Source organism: Grampus griseus (assembly GCF_964374135.1).
Source record: "Grampus griseus genome assembly, chromosome: 16".
NCBI lineage: Eukaryota > Metazoa > Chordata > Mammalia > Artiodactyla > Delphinidae > Grampus > Grampus griseus.
Window position 1 is genome coordinate 13,087,653 of NC_139010.1, and position 24,838 is coordinate 13,112,490.

At 39.9% G+C, this 24,838-nt stretch overlaps 1 protein-coding gene across 4 annotated transcripts in view; it reads left to right on the plus strand.

The window, feature by feature from the left end:
- The window catches only part of CSGALNACT2 (chondroitin sulfate N-acetylgalactosaminyltransferase 2), a 49,532-nt gene extending 24,961 nt beyond the window's left edge, over positions 1-24,571 (plus strand). For 2 of the 4 annotated variants that reach the window (XM_082673583.1, XM_082673584.1), the window contains exons 4-8: positions 90-191; positions 3,446-3,624; positions 5,455-5,549; positions 16,073-16,154; positions 21,552-24,571. In XM_082673583.1, coding sequence (XP_082529709.1) covers positions 90-191; positions 3,446-3,624; positions 5,455-5,549; positions 16,073-16,154; positions 21,552-21,844 — 751 coding nt within the window. In that variant the 3' untranslated portion in view covers positions 21,845-24,571. Of the gene's footprint in view, positions 1-89; positions 192-1,064; positions 1,157-3,445; positions 3,625-5,454; positions 5,550-16,072; positions 16,155-21,551 lie in introns of those variants that run through there. The other 2 variants (XM_082673585.1, XM_082673586.1) reach the window with 2 other exon arrangements.
- The last annotated feature ends 267 nt before the right edge of the window (positions 24,572-24,838 follow it).

Sequence of the window (24,838 nt, forward strand, 5' to 3'; positions counted from 1 at the left end):
TTTCTTGTTAAAGCTTCATGTGATTGCTTTCTGAATGAGTAGTGCCTTATATATTTTCCTGAATGAACTTTATTTTTCAATTCTGTTAGGGATGTATGTATTCATCAGGACAAGAGAATTCATCTCACAGTGGTGTATTTTGGTAAAGAAGGACTATCTAAAGTCAAGTCTATCCTAGAATCTGTCACAAGGTTGGTGAGCCATGTCCACATTGAAGTCCTTTATATATAATAATAGAAGAATGAGAATTTCAGATACTTAATGGATAATTTTGAATAGCTGCCATTAAAAGTTGGCTGAGCATGTGAGTGGTGGTGCTAGTAAGTTCCTCATTTCACCCCTAAGTTCACTCTAAATGACTCATCTTCCCTTAACCTCTTAGACAGTGTGGCATGATTAGGGTGCTCTCACTCTGCGGCCCACTCACCTTGTATATATTTGCCTCCATTTATTCTTCCATTTCCTTCGTTTTGAACTCTTTCCCTTTTTCTAAATCTAATCCCTTCACTTGGATATCATCTCCTGAGCTTGTCTCTCTTGCTTGCCACTTTTCTTTCCTTCCATTTTCCTAAGTTCCTTCTCACCCTGCAAATGATGCTTAGGTCTCCCCTATCCTTAAGAGACCCCCGCCTGACTCTAGAGTACCCAGTAACTGCTATTAGGTTTCTGTCCTTTCACATCTGAACCTCACAAAACAGTAGCTATCTAACCAAGCAACTCATATAGTACCTGGCACACAGTAGGTGCTCAGAGGTTTGAATGAATGAATTAGTAATTCCTTAATACTCCATTATTAATTCTGTAGCTTCTCAGCCTTTTCATCTCTAAGTTATGGGCCTAGAGTTATGACCTAACTGCCAAATTCAGCCTTTTCTCTGTCATCCTCTTTGCTTTCTTACATTTGATACCTAACCAGTACTTCCTTCTTGAACCTCTCCTCTGATGTTTGTAAAATGTAAATATTTTGTAAATGTAGATATGTTATAATGTAAGATATAGGTTGATTGACTTTTCTGACCACATCAACTCTGTATCCTTTACTTGCTTCTTTACCTTTCTGCTAGTTGTGGCCATTCCCTAAGAGTCCAGCTTTGGCCGGCCATTCTTCTCGAATCGTTCAACTAACATTCATTGAGTCCCACCGACTATGTTCCAGGTACACTGCTCGGGAGTCTAACTGGGGTGGTTGGGTTAGGACTGGGCACAGAGGAGGGAGTTGCAGTCCCTACCCCAAAGGGACTCTCACAGCATTGGAGTAGGAAAAACAAACACTGTCTCCTCCTCCGCCTTCACTGGCTCCTCCTCCTGATGGCCCTCTTTCAGTTCAGATGAAGGTTCTCATGATTCCCTGGGCTTGATGTCTGAGGGCCAGCGTCTTTCACTCATTCTCTACCTCTGATTAATCGGTTTCTGCTCACCGCACAGGACCTCTGTTCTGTCCTTTCCTTGCTGCTGCCACCGCTCTAACCCACGCTCCCCTCCCTCCATTTCTTCCCTTTGTCTCTTCCCTCCTTACCATTTTCAGATCACCTACTAAGTACCAGTGACTCACGTTGGTATTACTGAAGTTGTCCCTGCATTAATCAAGACTCCTCTGTGGCAAATGATGGAAACTTATCTTGAATTTGGTTGAGGAAAATGGGAGCTTTTATGAAGAATCTTGGATAACTCCCAGAATTAAAGGGATTATTATAACCAAATTAATGAGAAGAAAACCAAAACAGCTTTGGTATCTTAGGGACTGGGACCAGAGACTTGAATACCATCAGAATTCTCTTGTCTTCTTGTCTGTTTTTCTCTGCATGTTGACTTCATTCTCCTGTTGCAGATTGGCTTCTTCCACATGTGAGGTATATGGCTGTTGGCGGCTCTGGGCTCACATCTTCTCAGCTTTGCCATCAGAGAGGAAAGAGCTTTCTCCCAGATCCAGTTGAGAGAATCCCAGGGAAGGACTTTTGCCCACTCTTGAGCCAGTCACTATGGCCAGGTGGGGTGGGGGTATTTTGATTAGCCCAGCTTGAGTCTGGTCCTTGCCCCTAGGAAATTACTGCGGTTGGGGTATTCTGTGATTAGTTCCTCCACTTGGTGCTGGGAGTGTGAGGTGGTGATCAGCAACTTCCCCAAAAGAAGGGAGAGATTTACAACCTATAAAGGGGGCGGGGGAGGCATGGGCACTCAGAGTACTTGGAGTCCACTCCATGCACTGTTTGAGTCTTTGCTTCAGTCTCTCCATTTCCCATTCTATACTATTTTAAGAGTAATCTTTTAAAAATGTTCCTTTTTTGATCCAGCAGTTCCCTAGTGCAGCAGTTCTCCAACTTTAACATCAGTAACCTGGAGTGACTTGTCCCAGGAGAGACGCAGATGCTCAGCTCCTCCCCTAGTATCTGATTCAGGGGCCTGGGGTGGGGCCTGAGAATATGTATTTCTGACCTGTTCCCGGGGAATTCTGATGCTGTGGGTGCATGGACTTGGCTGTGATAAACCACTGCCCTGGTGGAAAGACCCTGACTCCTCCTTGACTTTAGAACACTGACCAAGTTCTTCAACTTCTCATGGAAGGTACTCCTTAGTCTGACCCTTTTCTGGTCTTCTCTCATTGTTCCATTTTAGAATCCCTGTGTTCCAGTTTGACTTGTCTGATTCCTGTTCTTTAAAAAGCTTCCTACTTTCTTACCTCCTTGCCTTTGAGAATAATTAATTGGAATGACCTTTACACTCACCACTGAATTCAGGATTTTAACTAAGGCATAACTTAAATTCTGTTTCTAACGTCTTCTCTAACTACTTCAGACAAAAGCAATCTTTTTTCCTCAGAACTGCTGTTCATTCATTCATTCAGAAAGTATTTATTGAACTCCTACCCTTTGAGGGGCGTTGTAATGAACAAAACAAAATCCCTGCTCTCATGGAGCTTACATTCTAGTGGGAGACACTCAAACAAACATGTCTGGTGGTACTGAGGAAAACAAAGCTGGGCAAGGGAATAGAGATTAAAGAAAAGGGAGATCAGGGCTACTTCACATGTAGCATGAGGGGATCCCTCTGATAAGGGGACATTTGAGCAAAGATCTGAAGAACTAGAGAGAAGAGCACTCTTTGTATGTATCATTCATGTGGATTGCATTATTTATTACCAAATACTATGCTGTTTTTCCATGTGTATATTTCTTACCTCCCTAATAGGTTTTTAAGATCCTGAAGAGTAGTGGCCCCTCAACACTTATTAACTTCACATCACTAGCATGTTGCCTCAAATGTGGGCATTTAGTTGACTGTCTGTCCCTGATGATGATCATACACATGAAACTGATCATTGTCTTTCCTTATATGAATGTAGACCCAACATAATAAATACCTGAAGGTAAAATATATTTTGTAAGTTGCGTTAAGAGAGTCAGCTTTAAGTGGGGCTTACCGTTTGTTGTATGTGCTTTCCTCATAGTGAGTCTAATTTTCACAATTACACCTTGGTCTCATTGAATGAAGAATTTAATCGTGGACGAGGACTAAATGTGGGTGCCCGAGCTTGGGACAAGGGAGAGGTCTTGATGTTTTTCTGCGATGTTGATATATATTTCTCAGCCGAATTCCTTAACAGCTGCCGGTTAAATGCTGAGCCAGGTGGGTAAAATGTTAGTAGGTGGGTTGAGTGTAGAATTTAGAACAATGTCAGCACATCTCATATTTTGAATCAAGTTAATTATGTTTTTTAAAGGTTATATTTGGTGTAATTTAGCTGGAATATTAAGTAGAAAAGTGAAAATTTGCCCCTCTGAAGAAGTTCATACCCCTTGTTCTGTTATGGCCAGATTCCATTGTATACATTTGGATTCAAATAAACAAATGCAAAGAAATAAATCTTGAAATTGACAAGGAGGAAGTAGCACCCATCAAAAAAGAGCAAAGTGATAGTGTGATGTGTGAGATTCAGAAGCACTCTACCTCAGGCAGGTGGTGCCAACACAAATGCAGGCATGCAGTCACGCAGAGGTCTAGATACAGATGGTGCTTGGTCTTCGGACTGTGCATTTTGGGATGATTACTATACTTTGTTTTATGTTGTACATATTTTTTGAAAATGTTAAGAGCAAATGACATTTTTATATATCAAATATTATTTTAAATGTGAAAAGGAAGTTTTCTATATTAAAAAAATCTCATAGTAAATGTTTTTTTATATAGAACTACTCATATCGTACAAATTATTATCTTCGTATTAATCAATTTGGTTAGGGATGGTTGTCAGGAACTCCCTGAGAGTCAAGTGGGTAAATGAGGGTTAGATTTACCTTTTTTTTTACCAGGCAAAAATACATATTTTATATATATTTTACATTATTTCCTTAATGTAAAAGAAATAGATTTGCCTCTGGGAAATTGAGGTCCCCTTCCCTAAGTGGGTTTTAATGAAGATGAGATGAACATCTGCTGGGGATCTTGTAATAAAAAGACTGCCACATTACTTACAGGGTCCTTGACAATTTCTGAGTGCTACATATTATCACGTCTGATTGAGGCCAGTCTCAGCAAGGGGATCTCTGTTGAGAGGAGATGGGCTAGTTAGTTAGCCTTAAAGGGTCCCTTCAGTGCTAACAATCTGAATGCTAATGACAAGGCCTTTTGAGGGGGCTATTACATCATGTATTTTTTGTGGGTTTTTTTTTTTTTTTTCCCCGGTATGCGGGCCTCTCACTGTTGTGGCCTCTCCCATTGTGGAGCACAGGCTGCGGACGCGCAGGCTCAGCGGCCATGGCTCACGGGCCCAGCCGCTCCGCGGCATGTGGGATCTTCCCGGACCGGGGCACGAACCCGTGTCCCCTGCATCGGCAGGCAGACTCTCAACCACTGCGCCACCAGGGAACCCCACATCATGTATTTTTAACTCAATCTTCCCAAGTTTTCCAAATCTTGTTTAGATCTGTCTGCAGTTCTATATTCTAATTATTATTTATGTATCCATTATACAATATCCTTTGGATTCACTGTTTTTATGATTCATTTTGAAGGGTGAGTTTAACAGAAGTTTCTAAGTTTCTTGGTGATTGTCAGAGGTTAACCTACATCTGTTACTGCTAATTCGATGACATAATGATTAATAAATGGTTCACCTCAGAACAGGTGAGAGAATGCTTTTGTGCATCGCCCCAGAGTCAAAGGGAATAAACATGTCAAAAGGGAATAAAGCACCCTTTAGTCTTTTTTTCTCTGTTCTTTTGCAAGGTTATAGTTTCATAGCCAAACTTACTGATATGTTATAAAATCATCATCATGTTCATCAACATGAGGTTTCAGTAACCTGAACATTGATAAAATACAATATTAATAAAATAAGATCATCATATGTAACAAAGAAACACTTTAACGAAGTCGTAGTAAAGACTTTACTGCAATAAAGATCAATGCTTTATTTTATTACTTCTTTTTGTGATGTAAACATATTTTAATTTATAGGTAAGAAGGTGTTTTACCCTGTGGTGTTTAGTCTTTACAACCCTGCCATTGTTTATGCCAATCTGGATGTGCCCCCGCCTGTGGAACAGCAGCTGGTAAGACTCTTACTATCGGTTATGAAAAGTCTCAGAGATCCTTGCCTGGTTCCTTTATGTTTGTTTCACAAACAGAAAACATAGTTTCAATTAAAAACTGTAGTTACTATGAACACACTTTCATAGTGTACCCCCTCCATAAAGTGTGATTCTGGCAGGGGGTTGGGGGTGGGCAGAAAAGTTTAGGCTACAGAGAAAAGTTCAGGTTCTAGATTGTGAAAACTGTACGGTCATTTCTACCAACTTATTTTTAGTAATACTAAAAATAAATTTTAATTTTAGAAACCTTACTAACTGGAAATTAAAACTACTAAATAAATAAGAAGGAATAATATACTATGGGAAATTACTTAGTCTTGAAATGGGAGTGCCATATATCAGAACTTACAGTTATTGACAAAGTTACAAAAGTTTTGAAAAAAATTTAAATAAACATGTGGAATAATTTAGATTTACAGAAAAGTTGGAAAGATAGTATAGAGAGTTCCTGTACTTCACCCAGTTTCCCCTATTGTTTACATCTTACATAGCCATGGTTCATTTGTCAAAATTAAGAAATTAACATTGGTAAGTTACTGCTAACTACACTATAGATTTTATTAGGATTTCACCAGTTTTTCTACTACACCTCCTCTTTCTGTTTCAGGATCCAGTCCAGGATACTATATTGCATTTAGCCTAATCTTTTATTGTTAACATTAAGAACAAAAAGGAAACAAATGAACTAAGAAGACAATTTAACATGTTTAAAAAGTGAAAAGTAACTCCAGGAAAGAAATAAAGATAAAGGTGGAAATTAATGAACCAAAAATAATAGATTGACAAATACAGGAGCTTATTCTTTATGTGCAGAAAAAATGTAATCATAAAGTGGGCAGATTCAGGGTAAAATAGAAAACAACAACGTACAAAATTAGAATAAGAAAACATTAAGAGAAATCTATTTCATATAGTAAGTTTTAAAAATTCTAAATAAAAGGAAAGATTTGAGAGTTTATAAAATATTAGAATGAACTAAATTCATGTAAATTTTTTTTTTTGTACTTTTATTTTATTTTTGGCTGCACTGCACAGCATGCGGGATCTTAGTTCCCTGACCAGGGATCAAACCCACACCCCCTCCATTGGAAGCATGGAGTCTTAACCACTGGGCCACCAGGGAAGTCCCTCATGTTAATATTTTATAAAAGCTCATGTTAGTATTTTATAAATAAAAGAGATGGAAGCTCTGAAGAGATGAAGAGCAATTTAAAATATTAGAACAGTTATCAAACATTTAACCTGCAGATACGTAGATATGTTTCACTGGTAAGTTTTTCCAAACTTTCAAAGAACAGATAATATTAGTGCCATATGATCTACTTAATATATTTTAAGAGGCCAGCATTATCTTCATATCAACCCCTGGCAAAGCATGTATACATAAACATACACACACACACACACACACACACACACACACACACACACACACACACACACACACTTCTACCTTATCTGTAGGCCAGTATTACTTAGGAATATAGATACAAATGGGGTCAAAGTGGCAAACTGAGCATCTACATCTGCCCTATCTGACACCGTAAATCCTTTGTAGAAGTGAATTATTAAAAATAAAAAGGCATATTCGTATTGGAGAATGAGAGAAGTGCCATTAGGAGATCTAAATTTTGAGAAATTTCTGTAAGATGACAATAGTTGTCATAGGGTTGATTAATGGAGGAGAGAACAGTCTGGAACATATTCAGGACAACACTGAAGATGGGGCTGCCTTGCATCCTCTGAGCTCATAGAAGACAGGGAGTGGTAGAGTATCTGTGCTTCTCTGGAAGTTGTGCTGAACAGCAGGCATCACAGGCACTGACCTACAGGCTGAGGCAGTGTGTGTGGTCCCTGGAGCTAGAAAGGCAGGGTAGGGTCCTAGGAATACTGAGTTGTAGGGTGGATAGGGAGCCCCAGACTCCAGAGGTGAGCCGTCATTGGCACATTTTGCCCAAGACCACGTTTAGCCCCTCCTTCACTGTTGCTGGAGATAGACCCCTGTAATCATAGCTAAGAACCAGGGGTGTTTGAACAATGATTTTTGAAACAAAAATGAGTGGCAGCTAACCACAGCTAGCCAAACATTTGAGGGAAGCTAACACAATGAAAGAGGCACCAAATTTTAATAAATAGAAAAATTAACGTATGAGAATATGAATACAGGTAGAAAACAACTTTAAATATATGTTTAAGGAAATTAGAGAAAATGTTGATTTTGTAAAACTATTTGTTGCTAAAAATAGAGTCAGAACTTGGAAATTGTGAAAATATAAAACTCAGTAAATGGGCTGAATAGCAGATGGTCACAGTTGAAATAGTTTATAAACTGGCAGACAGGCCAAGAGACAATGTGAGAGAAAAATTGAGATGTGGGAAATCAATTCAGAAGCTCCCAGATTGTTTAATAGGAGTTCCAGAAGAGAAAGAAAAGAGAATAGAGAGGGGAGGAAATAGAAGAAAACTTCAAAGAACTAAGAAAAGATAAGTCTTCTGGCATTTGAGAACAGAAGTCAAGGGACAATCCTAATAGTTTCCAGAGACGCCAAAAATAGCAAAACCTAGCTTGTCTACCAAGGAATAATAGGTTGGCACTCGCGGCCTTCATGATAATATTGGTATTAGAAGATAATAAAATGATACCTTGAAAATTCTGAAGAAAAATAACTTCGATTATAGAATCCATATTTGACTTATTTGAGGGCAAAATAGATATTTTTGAACACTGAAGAGGTCAGAGGTTATTTCTCACAGACCTTTTCTAATTCAGCAGAATGAGAATGAGCACATTGAAAGAGGAAGACCTGAGAATAAAACAGTGGTCAGGGGCTTCCCTGCTGGCGCAGTGGTTAAGAATCCACCTGCCAATGCAGAGGACACAGGTTCGAGCCCTGGTCCAGGAAGATCCCACATGCTGCAGAGCCAAGCCCGTGCACCACAACTACTGAGCCTGTGCTCTAGAGCCCGTGAGCCACAACTACTGAGCCTGAGTGCCACAACTGCTGAAGCCCATGCACCTAGAGCCCGTGCTCCCCAACAAGAGAAGCCACCGCAGTGGAGAAGCCTGCGCACCACAACAAAGGGTAGCCCCTGCTTGCCACAACTAGAGAAAAGCCTCTGAGCAGCCACAAAGACCCAATGCAGCCAAAAAATTTTATTTAAACGCAACCAAAAAAATTTTTATTTAAAATAAATTATTTTTAAAAAGTGGTCAACAACAGCAAGAACCTAGTAAAACTTTAGTTTCTTTAAATAGTTGTTGATGAAACACATAATAAAAAAGAAGTTAATAGCAATTTAGGATTAAAAAGTCAAAGGGTATATACATGGTATACATACATGTATGCCCTAACTCTGTCCCAAGAGACCCAGAAGCAGTGACATCTTTAGAGTAAAAGGCATACCCAGCTCCCAGATCTTAGTGCTGGGACAGGAAATAGAGGAGCCTGGAGCATCTTGTAGCTCTAGAAAGTAAGGAGATATTCAAACAACAAAAGGATGAGGGTATGTCAGAGGGACACGAGCCTGAAAGGGCTCCCAGTGGCAAAGCTGGAACAATTTGAGCAACAAAATAAATAACCTAGTACTGGATTATAACACTAGAATAAAATAAATATCCATGAGTCCATACTGATATAAATAAATTTGTGAGTGAGTAAATAAGTAATAATAATGAATGAACTGGATAGATTGATAGGTTGATTAGATTAGGGGGAAAAGAGACAGATCTTCCCTACCAAATTCTAAATAACTTGTAGATACTCCCTTTTCCAGAAGGTGGAGCTAGGTGACTCACTTCCAAAGAAACAAGTATGAAAAAAGAAAAACTAGTAGGTTTCAACAGAGAAAGCCTGGCAGACACCACCTTAAACCAAGTAATGAAGGTTAACATTACTAGTCTTGTCATGTACCCCCTCATATGATGTAACAAGAAAGGCACTTCACCCCTGTGGTCTTTCTTCCAAAAACCTATAACCCCAGCCTAATTATGAGAAAAACTTCAGACAAACCCAAATTGAGGGACATCCTATAAAATACCTGACCATTACTCCTCAAAACTGTCAAGATCATCAAAAACAAGACTGAGAAAATGTCACAATTTCTCAGGAGACTAAGGAGACATAACACCAAATGCAATGTGGTCGCCTGGACTGGATCCTAGAACAGAAAAAAGGACATTAAAGGAAAAACGGGTGGAATCCAAATAAAGTCTGCAGTTAGTTAATAGTAATGTACCATTGTTGGTTTCTTAGTTTGGACAAATGTACCACAACGGTGTAAGATAAGAACATTTAGGGGAAGCTAAAGCTACAAGAGAAGTATATGGGAACTCTTTACTATGTGGCAACTTTTCTGTAAATCTGAAATTATTTCAAAATAAAAAGTTTATTTATAAAAAATTTTACTTGGAAAAACAAACCAGAAGAAGTGCAAAATGGACTCAGCCTATGAGGGTGAAGAGCGAATTTTCTTGTCTGGTTTGGGAGGATGTGGGCGAAGAATGATTTGAAAGTGGATTCATTCTAAGATGTTGTATAGAAAAATAAGTTTAAGTACTTCCATTTCAAGTTGTAGTTTCACCAGTTTGTAACCATTGCAATTTATTTAACCTTTCTAAGCTTCATTATTTTCACTTAAAAAGCATAAGACAAAAGTTTGCTCTCCATAATGTTTAAAGTTGTATTAGAAGTAAATAGGAAATACACCAAATAGGAAAAAAAATAGTTAAAAGGCATTTGATAAGAATTCACAGTAAACATATTTAAATAGTCATTCTTACTAAGAATGCATTAAAACAGCAGTGCAATACTTTTCTTCTGCCGTGAAATCGCTGTTTTGAAAAACAGCCATGTGAGTGAGGCTGGTGGGGTAGGGGCTCCTCCGTCCCTGCCAGTGGTGTGGGAATGCAGGTGAGCTTTCTGGGTCAGGAGTTTTCAAACAGGTTCATCCCTCTGATCCAATAATTTCCGCTCCCAGGAGTCTCTCCTGAGGAAATAATCAGAGGTGTAGAGTAGCAATATGCATAATATTGACAAGATTGAAAGCAAGCAAAACTCTAATAATAAAATGATAAATTGAATTATAGTATATACTGTGGTGAATGTTGTGTGTCAAGAGGAAAGTGTTCATGAAATGGAAATAAATACAACAGTGTAAATGTAGAGGTAAATGTGAAGTTAAAAAATGGTAAATGGTGTATATATATTTTAAATATTTTAATGCTATAATAGCTAGTGTTTTTATGTACCCTTTTGTTTGTGCAAGGTACTGTGCTGTTTTTTATACACGTTAACTCATTTAATCCTGTAACAACCTTTGAGGTGGGTGCTATTATTACCCCTGTTTTACAGATGAGGAGACAGCTGTGCATGGATGAGTGCCCCTCCCCTAATGCACAGCTGGCCAGGATGGGGCCAGGAGCCCGGGCAGTGTGGCTCCATAGTCTCCACTCTGTTATATTAATTCATCAAATAGTGAACGTCCATTCTGTGCCAGCCATTATTCACCGCTGTAACCCCAGCACGTAGAACCATACAGACGTGATTGTTGTTCACAAGAATCTTTAGTCTGGTAGGAAAAGACAGAAAATAAAATCAATTAACACATACCATGCAGATCATTAAAACAGGCTGCGTTGTGAAGAGTGATTAGGTGGTATCTGTGTTGCGTTGCGTCAGAAAGGCCTCTCTGAGATGGGGCTGTTGGAGGGGCTTCCGAATGAAAGGAAGGAACCTGCTACACAGTGACTGGGGAAGGCAGTGCCAGGCAGAAAGACAGCTAATAGATTTCCTAAGGTGGCTGGAGCACAGGGGGCGAGCGGGCACAGAGCTGGGCCAGGTCATGTAGAGCTTGCTATACCCTTGTAAGGGGTTTGAATTTTATGTAAGTGTGATAGAAAACCTTGGGAGTTTTGGTTCTTTGGAGAATGGATTGTGTGTGGCTCTAGCTGCAAGTAGCCAGTTAGGCTTTTGCAGTAGACCAGGGGCGGTGCTGTGGCTTGGGTGAGGATGGTGATTGTGGAGAAAGGTTTGGCTATGATTTAGAAACAGAACTGACAGAGCTTGCTGGTAGATTAGATGTGGAGAGTGAGGGAAAGACAGGAGTGGCAAGAGGAGAGATCAGGACTTCAATTTGAGCATGGTAGGTGTGTGTTGGTTATCAGACATCCAAGGGAAAATGCCAAGTTGCCAGGGGGATTCATGGACCTGCCGTCTGTGAGCAGCTGAGGGCTGGAGATGTAGGTTATGTGTGGATCGCTGCATCTCCCACATGCTTAGGAGAAAGAGTAAAATGCAATAAAATGTTAACAATCAGGGATTGTAGACAATATGAGTTTCCTTCTACTTTTCCTCAGTGAAAATGTGCTGATTTAAAAATCAAACAAAACCAATGACTCTTTTCCCCAAGTCTGATAATATTTGAAGAATTTTTAAAGAAACTAAAGTTATAAATGAAGTCATAATATTTATAAAATCAGAATTGGCCTGGGGTAGAAATGTCAGAGTGGATGTTTTAATACTTTGCACCAGGATTATATATATTATATATTTTTGACAAAGGAGATAAGAATATTAGAGCCCACTCTTGGTTTTGCCACAAAACTTATGCCTCTATAAATTTATTTATTCATTTACCAAGTATTTATTGAAAGCCTATCCTGCGCCTTGCATTGTTCTAGGTACTAGGGATATAGCGGTGAGCAAAATTAATAGCGAGCAAAATTAACAAAAAGTCCTGCCCTCAGGAAGAAGCCTTCCACCCCCCACCAAATGTTAAAGGAAAATTTGTATTTCATTTATTAGCTCCTACTTGAGCCAAGTTCTCAGTACTGCCTGGTTCATTCTGTTTTCCAGAGTGGTTCTCCCATTCTGCACAGCAGCTTTTTCAGACTGTCCCACTCTTCTCAAAAGCTGCCTCCTCTACAGACCTGTATATTCCTATATTCCTGCTATCTGCAAGAATTTCCAGTCTGTGGTTGCCCTACAGATCACTGAAATTCACTGTGTGCAGAACCTAGCTCCACATCATCCATCTCTGGGCTGGTCCTCCCCTGCCCCCAGCCCCGTGCTCCTGCTCTTGTGGGGGATGTACCGTCACATACCCATTGTCAGGACAACAGTCTGCTGTCATCCTTGGATGATCCTTCCGTCTCATCCCCTGCTCCTGCCCATTGAGTCACTTGCTGACTTCTGTCAATTCTGTGTCCTAAATCTTTTCTACATCCCATCAAATTTTTTTTCTTTCTGGACATACCATGACAGTCTATACCACCAGCCTCTTATCCCCAGATTATAACTGTTGCCTCTTAACCAGCCTCACTGACTCCATTCTTGCCTTCTTACCTCTTCTCTCTCCTTATCTCTTCTCCCTTATCATCCAGAATGATCTTCCAAAAACATCATCTGATCACATTACTCCTTTTGCTCCTACTCTTCAGAGAACCCCCATTACCATTAGGATAAAGCCCAAACCATGTGACCAGGCACACGTAGTTCTCTCTGATGTGGCCCTGCTGATCCCTCTAGGCCAGGGGTCAGCAGTCTGTGGCCTGCAGGCCAGATCTGGCCTGCTGCCTAGTTTTGAATGGCCCATGAGTTAAGAATGGTTGAAAAGTATTTTTAAAAGGATAATATTTCATGGCACATGAAAATTATATGAAATTCAAATTTCAGTGGCCTTAAAGTTTTTTGGAACACAACGTGTTCGTTTGATTATTTAATTGTTAATGACTGCTTTCACACTACAGTGACAGAGTTGAGTAGTTGAGACGGAGATTCTGTGTTCTGCAGAGCCTAAAATATTTACTGTCCAGTTCTCTATAAAAGTTTCCTGAGCCCTGCTCCACATTTATGGGCACCTCTACTTCTGACCCCAGTGTTTAGTCCCACCATCTTTCACCCACAGTGCTCTCTTCCATCACAGGCCTTTGCGTAAACTGTTCCTTTGCCTGGAACTTTCTCCCAGCACATCTTTCACTTAACTAACTCCTACTTATCTCTCAGATCCCAGCTCTAACTTCATTTCTTGGAGGAAGCTGTCTCAGAATGCTGCAGGTTGGGTGAGGTGCCTGTCTCTCTCCTCTCTGTCACCCTCCTCACATCCATATCCTCATTTCCCTCCTTACCCAACTCAGATTCCATGGTCAGCTGTTATCCACAGCCTCTTTTTTGCCATACACTCACCTCCTTCATCCCTCACTCCTTCCAGTGTTTTCTCTTAGAACCCTAACCTGGTTAAGGACAACTCTGTCAACCCGGCCCCAGAGCAGCAGAATGCGGAGAGTGAGAGACACACAGTCCCACTACACAGCATAGCTTTAAACGTGACCACAGGCCTCAGGAGTCCCAGACTGCCCTGAAATCCTGTGCCTTACCCTAGTCCACCCACTCTTTGTCCTCCAAGTCCGCCACACTATCCTTCTCACGCCTCCCAGCAGCCCTCACCACTCCTCACTCTCCACGTATGTGTTTCATTTAGAAAAGAGAAGCAGTTGGATGTTCACTTCCTTATTCTCCGGTCATGAGATCCATCGGCCTCACTGGCTCTGTATCCCATTCTCAGCCTCTCTCCAGTCCCAGTGGAGGAACTGCCACATTCCTTCCTAAGGCCAGCTCGTCCTTTTGTAGTGAACTACATGGAGCTCATCCCTCATGCCTAAACAAGGGCGCCCCTCAGCCATTCTTCACTCTCTCCTATCCTAACATTTTGCCTCTTCTAGATCATTGCCATAAGCCTATCAAAATACTGTAATACCACTTATGTTTGGAAAATGTAATAGCTGTTTCTTGACCTGGGGCCTCATTCTTCTTGCACTTGTTTTCTGAGCTATTGCCACAGTTGTTTCTTTACTGTTTCTCAAACACTCCAAGTGAGCTCCTCCCTCAGAGCCATTGTACATGCTTCTGGAATGATCTCCACATATTTGCATAGCCCACTCCCTGATTTCAGTAGGGTCCCTGCTCAAACGTTACCTCCTCATAGAGGCCTTTTGTGGCCATTATATCTAAAATAGGCTTTCTATCTTGCTCTCTTTTTAGCCTACGGCATCTTTCTTTCCAGCATGTGTCACCACCTGAGACCTATATTTATTTATTGGTTATTTTCCCATCAAAATGGAGACTCTGTGGTAGCAGGGATTTTGTCACCTCTGTTCCCTGCTGGGTCCCAGCTCCCAAAACCAAGTCCAACAGATTAAACACTTGTTGAATGTATGAATTTTAAAAGGAGGTTTATCAAGCTTCAACTTTTACTTCATTCTGCAGGTGCAGTGTCATCAAAGCTCTGATTTTCTTTTTCTTTCTCTGCTTGGACTTCAGTGGTGACTGCTCCATTTTAAAACTGGTTTCCCTCATGGTGGGAAAGGACTGAAGCAGTTCCAAACTTCTCATCTATACCCTACACCAGGGGTTGACACACTTATTCTGTAAAGAGCCACATAGAAAATATTTTAGGTTTTGCAGACCATACAGTCCCTGTTCCAACTATTTAATAACTCTGCCATTGTACCACAAAAATACCCATAGACAATTTGTAAACAAATGAGTGTGGCTTTGTTCCAATACAGTTATTTGCAAAGCCAGGTGGTAGTTGCTTACTCCTGCCCTACACCATCCAAAGAGAGCAAGTGTCTTTTCTAGTAGCTCTCAGAAGAATGAGGGGGCTTTGTTTTCCAAAGTTCCCAATAGCCCTCCTGTTTTAGCATGTTGACCTGAACTTTGTCTAATGCCTAATCAGTTCCTAAGTGAGTAGGGTGAGACCGTCTCACTGGTGTAGCATGCTCACGGCCCAGTCTGACGCTGCCAGTGGAAGGAGCGTCCCTGAAACTCATGGACTGCATGGGGCCAGGTAATTACCAGAGCAAAACTGTACACAGTTAGGAAAGCGGTAGGGGAATGGATGCTGGCCAGGCACCAAATAAGGTCTACTCTGTAGAAGTGATCAGTGTATTACGGTATGTGCTTGTGCAACTGGTGTCCTCCTTAAACAGAATGTAAGCCCCCTGAGGTCAGGCATCAAATTCTTTGATTGTTAGTAACCTCAGCTTGCACCTTCTACAAGGTTTGAACAAATTAAATTGAAAGTAGAGAACAAAAGTATGGGCACCAAGTGGGGACAGCAGGATAGGGGGTGGGGCAGTGGTGGTGGGATAAATTGGGAGATTAGGATTGACATACACATACTAATTTGTATGAAATAGATAACTAATAAGAACCTGCTGTATAAAAAAAGTAAAATAAAACAAAATTCATAAAACAAAACAAAACAACAAAAAAGAAGTAGCAAGAATCCTATGCTCATGGGGATTACTGTATTTTTGTTGGTTTTGTAAGGATTTAGTAATATAAAGGCATCTGATCCATTATCAGTCACATAAATGCCAGGAAAAAGTATTATTTGGAAAATATTTTAATTTGTTTCATTGTTGATTGAAACTACTTCTAGTTTTTGAGGGATTAAATTGAATTTTGTTTTTTAAACTTCAGGTTCACAAAAAGGATTCTGGCTTTTGGCGAGATTTTGGCTTTGGAATGACTTGTCAGTATCGATCAGATTTCCTGACCATTGGTAAGTATACCTTACATTTAAGGATAGGACTTTAGGTATATACTGTAATATGGCATTTTTCTAAAAGGTCTCAGATGTAAATGTTTTCCTATTAAATTTTGAATGTCTGAGATTAGCTGAAGAGTCTGGAAATATGAAAGGCAAAGTGAGCTTATAATTAGTGTCTTTGAATAGAAAAATGAGGTCATAATGATAAAATAAAATACCCATATTTGCAGTTGTTTCGAGTACTCTTACAAAAGATCTGTACCTGGCTTTGGTGGTGTACTCATGAATTGTTACAGCTAGAAATAATGTTGGGTTATCTAGTCCAAGGGCTTTCATATTTTTTACTTGGAGAGGAAACCACGGATTTCTTGAACATAATGCAAAATCCCAGTATTTAAAACAAATGGGAAAACACCTAATCTTTCTAGCTCTCGTTGAAGTTGGAGTGGGGAACTTGGAATCACTGGCTTAGTTATCCACTCTCCTAAACCAAAGCTAACCATGAAGGATCTCATCTAAGCTACCTGCCCCACTGTACCTTTAGTCTCACCCAGCAAAAATTAAAGTATCAGAGCTTAGTTTAAGGAAGCAGGCTGAAACCTGATTCATTCATTCCATGTCTCCTGATTCATTCAGGGGCTACCTTTCCACAACGTGTTAGAATACATGGTATATATATTTTTTAATAGAATATATTTTGTGTATTTTTTAGGTCCATCTTACCTTCATTTTTATAATCAGCCATTTGTTTTGGAAATTCCTACACCTTGTCTTTTTTTTTTTTTTTTTTTTTGGCCATGTTGGGTCCTCGTTGCTGTGCGTGGGCTTTCTCTAGTTGCAGCGAGGAGGGGCTACTCTTCGTTGCGGTGCACAGGCTTCTCATTGTGGTGGATTCTCTTGTTGCAGAGCACAGGCTCTAGACGTGCACGCTTCAGTAGTTGCAGCACACGGGCTCAGTAGTTGTGGCACACGGGCTTAGTTGCTCCCCGGCATGTGGGATCTTGATCAGGGCTCGAACCCATGTCCCCTGCATTGGCAGGTGGATTCTTAACCACTGTGCCAGCAGGGAAGTCCTCCACCTTGTCTTTTTATCTCTGTAACAAATGATGGAAAATCAGCAAATAGTAATAAAAAAGACTATTACATGAGACTAATGCCTTTTTCCCTGATTTCTTGCTTAATAAAATAGTAAGGATACATCACTGCCTTCTGACCTCTGTTATTTCTCACTGCTCCTTTCTCATTGTTTTTTCCTTGTATTTCTATTAGATACATGTTGGAGCAGTTAATGGTGTCCCACATTTCTCTGAGACTGTTCATTTTTCTTCATTCTTTTCCTCTTTGTATTGCATAATCTCAATTGATCTATCTTCAGGTTCACTGATTCTTCGTTTGTTAGTTCAGATCTACTGTTGAGCTGCTCTAGTGAATTTTTCATTTGAGTTATTGTGCTTTTTAACTCTAGAATCTCATTTCTATCTCTTTATTAATACTCTCTTCTTGATGAGACGTTGTCATTCTTACTTTGTTACTTCTTTAAGCATGATTTCTTTTAATTCTTCGAACATATTTATAAATGGTTGTTTTGAAATCTGCTAAAACTGACATCCGGGCGCTCTCACAGGCAGTTTCTGTTGCGGGCTTTTCTTTTGGTATACAGGTCACACTTTTCAGTATTCTTTCAATACTTTTTTGAAAACTGGACGTTTTAGATAATATTTTGTGTTGATTCTAGATATTGACTCCCCCTGCCTCCAGGGCTTGTATTTTGTTTTGACTTTGCTTATTCATTTATTAATTGACTTGGCTTTACTATTTTAGTGAATTCTGTCTCCCTACCCTCTGCCTCCCAACAATATGAAGCTTCTCATGTCTCTCATCAGGGCATGTTGCACAGCCATCCTGGGATGACGTTGGATTTAGTGAGGCTCTCTTTGACTGTCTCTTTCCATGCCTGTTGATGTCACTCCTACCTATTAGGCTGCACTAATTTGCTCTGATTTAACAGTGCTCTGGGACATAAATTGCTCCGTAGTCTGAACCAATTAAATCGAACCCTTTTACAGGGTAGTTTTTGGGGCAAGTTTTTGAGGTTTGCTTGGACCCAAGGAGGGCTGTGCACATGGCCTGATGTCTCCCTGCCTTAGCTGTCTCTTTGCCTGCCTCGTTCTGGTAAACTGGCTGGCCTACATTTTAGCTTGTTCTAATGGGGCTACCAGCCTCCTCTTAATTGTTTACCACCAAATCTCCAGTATTTTCAAGAGCCCCCTTAGGCCTGAACTTCTGCACATTCTCTTTTAAATAAAGTCAGTTCCTTTGGGAAAAGCTCTGGAGCATTTGTTCTTATGGACTGCTGCTTCCCCTGAGCCTCTGCTCCAGACCTGGGGGTGGAGATAGTGGCACACTTCTCTCAGAGGGACACTCCTGCTTTATGAGCAGGACACTAGGTGGCAGCAGAAGGGACTACTCCCTCTTGGAGAGCCTCTACCCTATGAATGTGGGCTGGGTGAGAAAGGGAGCCCCTGCCCTCTCAGCAGCACTTGTTTGCAGTTTAGCCTCTTTCATTTGGAGCTTCTGTTCTTGACCCTCTTTTCTGTCCTTCTGGTATTCCCATTATACATATGTTACACCTTTTGTAGTTGTCCCATAGTTGTTGGATATTCTGTTCTGTGTTTTCTTTTCTTCTTCTCCCCACCCTCCGCCCCCAGTCTTCTTTCTCTTTGCTTTTCAGTCTTAGAAGTCTCTATTCACCTGTTCTCAAGTTCAGAGATTCTTTCCTCAGCCAAGTCCAGTCTACTAGTGAGCCCCTCAAAGGTATTCTTCATTTCTGTTACATTGCTTTTTATCTTTAGCATTTCTTTGTGATTCTTTCTTAGGATCTCTATCTCTCTGCTTACATTAACCACCTGTTCTTGCATGTTGTCTGCTTTTTCCATTAGAGCACTTAGCATATTAATTATAGTCATTTTAAATTCACAGTCCTTTAGTTCCAACATCCCTGCCATATCTGAGTCTGGTTCTGACGTTTGCTCTTTCTCTCTGATACTGACCAGGGTTCTTAGCCTTCCCCAATCAATAGAAGTTGACTAGAGGCCGGACAAGAAATTCATGCAAGGCTTTATTGGGGCCCCTGCTGCAGCAGCCGGGGAGTGAGAACAAACGACAGGTTCCCTTGCTTGCTCACTCGCTGAGGCAGGGCGAGCTTGTTCCTTATACGGGGTGGGGGTAGGCGTGTGTCCAGGGGTCGGAGCAGAGGGGGGGTGGCTTAGATGGTCTGCCCACCCCTTGGTGGGGTTGAGTGCAGGGGGCATGCGCAGTTCCCTGCTTTTGCTCCTGACACCCAGTTTTTGCTCCAGGCTCTTTAGAAGTGGCAGTTGGGTTTTTCGATCTTTTGTATCTTTCTATCCATAATTTGCCCCAACTGCGCATTCATGCAGTTATTTTTCGTCCCATACGGTTTCTTTGTATTTTGTTGCTTCGAGGAGAGGTGTGTCCAGGTGTAAGCACTGCAGCAAAGGGTCCCGGGTCCCAGCCTGTCTCACTTCAAACTGTTTTTTGATTTTTAGTTTGCCTAATTTTTTTCCTCATAGCTGAACATGATGTACTGGGTAAAGGAAACTGCAGTAACTAGGCCTTTAGTGATGGTAAGGTGTGGGAGAAGAGGAAGAATTCTGTAGTCCTATGATAAGGTCTCAGTCCATCTTTAGTGAGCCTGGACCATGAACTTCACAATCGTTTCAAAGACACAGCCCCCAATCTTAGGTGGGACAGGATGGCTAGAGTGGGCTGGAGTTGGGTATATCCCTTCCCCCAGATAGGTTAGACTCTGGTAAAATAGTTTTTCCTAAACACAGGCCTTATTAAGAAGAACAAAATGCCCTGGCATATTTCAGAATGGTTACTTTCCCCCTCCTTCTGAAAGCACTAGGGGATTTTTCTCCAGTCTTCACTGTGAGAACCTGGTAGACCTAGAGGTAAAACTCACAAAAGTGTGCAGGCCTCTCTGGAATTTTCAACTCTTAGACTTTTCCACTGAGCCTCTAGCAATTCATCAATTACAGTTCAGATTTTCCTACCCCAGTACTGGTTCCCCTGGAGATTTCTACTAGTCCATTTCTTCCCTAATAGTTGTGATTCTGTCTTACCCACCTATCTGTGTCTTCACAGTTTGCCCTGTGACTTTATTTCTCCGAGGGATCTGAAAAGAGTTGTTGAGTTTTCAGTTTGTTCAACTTTTTACTTGTTGTCAGGATGGAGTGATGACTTCTAAGGTCTGTACATGCTGGACCAGAAACCGGAAGTCCTCTGTTTATTTTTATACCGTCTCCAGTATTTGAGGAGCTTATTCGTATCTACAAGGAAGAAAAGCCAAGATATAATCAGACATAGCATTTAGTAAAGCTGTGACTATTTAAAGTAATATTTTTCAGAGATCTCAGGATTATTGTCATCCTATGAGAGTGAAATTAAGTGACATAGAATTATTTGACAAAAGACATAATTTGGAAACCTAGCTTTTAATTAAAGAATTAATTTTTTCTCCATTTTTAAGAATCTTTTCTAGCTTTTCAAAAAACTCAAAATAGTTTGTATTCTCCATGCTTCTTTAAAGTTAGTTCAGCTTAAACCAATTTGAAAATAGTGTGAACTCTATCTCCCTTGCTCTAAGTAAGGCTCTAAGTGACATTTACATTGCCAGGTCTACTTGATTCTTTTTAAGTTCTTAATTGAGCAGCACACACTTGACCATTTCTTTCTCAGGATGCTTTCCTCACTTCACTACTGTGATAGCACATTCTCCAGAATTTTCTCCTTCTTCTGGGGCCGCCTCTCAGTCTGTTTTGCTGACTTGTCTTTCTCTGCCTGTTTACCCTCTAGATATTGACATTTCTTAGCATTTAGACCTGGGCCCTGTTTTCCCTGTAAACTCTAGTAATTTCACCCACTTCCATGGCTTTAAATCATCTGTGTGCCCATTCTCAACTTTATGTGTCCACCTTGGCCATTTCTTCTGTTTTCCCCTCTGGAAAGTTTTCTGTGACCCAGAAGAACTTGGATCTCAAAGGATAGAAAGAAAACATAATAAAACATTAATGGTGGTGATATTGTGGGTGATTTATGTTTCCTTCTCCTTTATTTGACTTTCTAGAGGTTTTCTGTAGAACTCTGAAGTTCACAAAGTATTCTCAGATGTTTAATCTCATTTTGATACTCTCAACAACAGATTGTGAGCTTCTAGACGTCAGCTGGTAACTGGATTTCTAAACCAGGATGTCAGTCCTCTACTTCGGGTGTCTTTGGATTATACCGTGCCATCTCATTTGAAGCAGAATGTTTAAATGTTTATCAGGTTTGACTGTGCTCTGGCTGCCAGGCAGTTACTTAACAGTGTGAGTTTTGATCCTGCAGGTGGATTTGATATGGAAGTAAAAGGTTGGGGTGGAGAAGATGTTCATCTTTATCGAAAATACTTACATGGTGACCTGATTGTGATTCGGACTCCGGTTCCTGGTCTTTTCCACCTCTGGCACGAGAAACGCTGTGCTGATGAGTTGACACCCGAGCAGTACCGCATGTGCATCCAGTCCAAAGCCATGAACGAGGCCTCTCACTCGCACCTGGGAATGCTGGTCTTCAGGGAGGAGATAGAGACGCATCTTCACAAACAGGCATACAGGACAAATAGCGAATCTGTTGGTTAATGTCATCAGTGACACATTAGTCTGAACCACAAACCAGCACTATTTAGCCTTAATTCCAATCCAGATGCAGTGCCTCTTTCAGAGAAGACATGCTTATCTTTTGTGTTCTTGCTGACATTACTTTAGCAATTTAACTTAGTGTGAGAAGAAAAAGCAAGTTTTGCAATGCAGAGTCTCTGTTTTGTGAGTATACTTCACTATGGAATCATTGACAAATCAAAATCTGGTATTTGTTCCAAGAGTAGCTTTGAGTTAATTTTACCCGGCTTCATGTTCTGATGTGTATCCTGGTTGCGTCTGGGCTGAGGGATGGAATGTGTTGTGCTGAAGGTGGGTCGGGAGCATCCTGTTCCCAAAGAGAGGACGGAGTGTTATGGATGGAGTGTGTGGATAAGGGCTCTTCACCTACCGACCACTGAGTCAACCTACTTGGTTTTAAATTAAGATCTTTGGGCAGTTGCTTAAAGGATCCTTTTTCACTGAAGCAGAGAATAATTAAATGACACATCTAAAATCCCCAACTAATCAAGAGAAGGCAGAGACAAAAATCCCTCAACTTTGTGTTGTTGCCTAGCCCCCTCAATGTCTGTTTTTAAACAAATGGGTAATAGTAGAAAATACTAAGGTTATAATCTGTGGCTTGATTAAAAATATAATGTGTTACAAATTTAGCATCATGTTCAGGATTAGGAGTCAAAGTTGCTGTAGACTGTTTTGAACAAACAGAAATAAACATGGAAACGTCTTTAACAGAACAGTTAATTATGCTGGAGTGTAGGACACTAGGGGTGTCTGGGACATCAGTTTACATGAGCCAGGGCCCTATCAGGGCCTTCTTGTGGTGGTTCAGAATAGATGAGCATAGCATGGTGTCGTGTGTTTTTGGCTTTGTATTGTCTTATTTAGCATGGATCCATAATGTATGTATTATTCTTTTTTCTAATATGTTAATTAAGCTACATCTGTGTTATTATAATACTTTGATTTGAGGAGGAGTTTCACTGAAGGAAGAAAAACCAAACAATGAGGTATACCATAAGATCATACTGATTTGAGAAAAGGGGAGGAGGGGAAGTTTGTCTAAATGGAAATCTGAATTACAGAATATTTTAGAGAAATATATAACTTGCAGATAGAATGATGTTTTAATTGAGGTGTAAATTATATTAAGGAGACAAGATGAGTAAGAAATTATATTCAGATATGACTGTACTGTGTTATTTATCACACATGGATCTTTTACCATATGGTCAATTGCTAGATCCACAAATTGGAGATATGGTGAAAGGCATGCATAGATTTTTGAACCTTTGGCTTTTAAAAGGGACCTATATTGAATTCTTTCTATTTGTATAGAAACCCCTGAAAATTCATAGAAGACAAATCATTACTCTTTTTTCTCAGTAAATCATATCATCTGAAATACTATAAATCCCAAATTTCGTGGTGCTACATGAATTCAATTTTATAATAACTCTTACTAAATATTCTTACAAGTTTTTAGTTGGGGTAGCATTTAGGCTTAGTTTTTTAAGATGTGTAAAATGTTCTCTGCAAAATTGTTCAGGCCATTGTCTCCTTTTATATACAGTTATTTATTGTGAAGACCAGTGAATTAAGGTATTTAAAGTGAGAGAACCTAATTATTTGCAAAAGTGAGTTGTAGCTGGTTTTTTGACAGAATCAAATGATTTTTTTTCCTTTTTTAAAAAAAAAAAGCTTTTCATTTAAAGATGGAAGCTAAGCAATGGAAACATTACTCTGTTTTTGACAGTAAAAGGTACCAATAAAGTATTTTATTACCGAAAGTTAAATGAAAATGTGATAAGTTAATTTCTTTCTGTTGTAAAATATCATAAATACAGAAAAGTGTATGACATGTAAATGTGTACTTTAAAGAATAATAAAGCCAACGCTAGTGCACCAGCTATTCAGATTAGGATATAGAACATTACCAGTGAAAAGTCTCTGTGTGCCCTTTCTCGATCACATACCCTCACCTCACTCTCTCCATAATAGTCACTATCCTGATTTTTGTGATAGTTTTTCACTCATTTTTCTTCACAGTTTTCCCAACTATGTATGTATCTCTACCCAATGACTATTTTGCCTGTTTTGAATTTGTATGCATATTATTTCATTATACTCTAACTTTCAGTATTTTGTTTTTGAGGTTCACTCATGTTAATCTCAAAATTAATTCATTTTCATTACTGACTAGTATTCCACTGAATGAAAATACTGTAGTATTATTCTACTGTTGATAGATATTTGGATCATTCATCATTTTTTTTTGTTTGCTTATTTGCTTTTGCTATCACAAGCAATGTTGTCGTGAATACTGCTGTGCGTGTCTCTTAGGAGTGTGCGAGAATTTCTCTAGGAGTAATGATGCTAAGTCATCGGTTGTGTGTACGTTCAACTTACTTTCCGAAGTGGACCACCTCCAGCACTGTAAGAGATTCACTTTGCATCCTTGGTAATACTTAATTTTGTCAGACTTATTAATTCTTGCTAATCTAGTGGACTTTAGGCATGAATTGTAATTATAATTTTCATTTCCAGTCTTTTTGCCCATTATTATAAGTTCATAGGAATTCTTCACATATTCTGGGTACCAATTCTTGTTGGTTAAATGTTTACAAGTAACTTCTCCCAGGATGTGGCTTGTCTTTTCCCATTGTTGATGGTACTTTCTGATGAATAAAAATTAACTTTAATGTGTTCAATTAATCTTTTTCCTTTATGTTTTCTTTTTATTACTGATTTATGACCTCATAATAGAGAAGGGTATCCTAAAGCTATTGTTCTGTATTATCTTCTAAATACCTCATACGTAGCTTTGCTTTTTCCCAGTCATAAAAGTGGAAGAGGTTTTGTATATTATGTGACGTAAGGATTGCATTTCACTTTTTTCCAGCGTCGCCTTACTATGAAGTCCATATTTTACCCACAGATCTGCAAAACCACTCTCATCCATCAGATGTCATACAC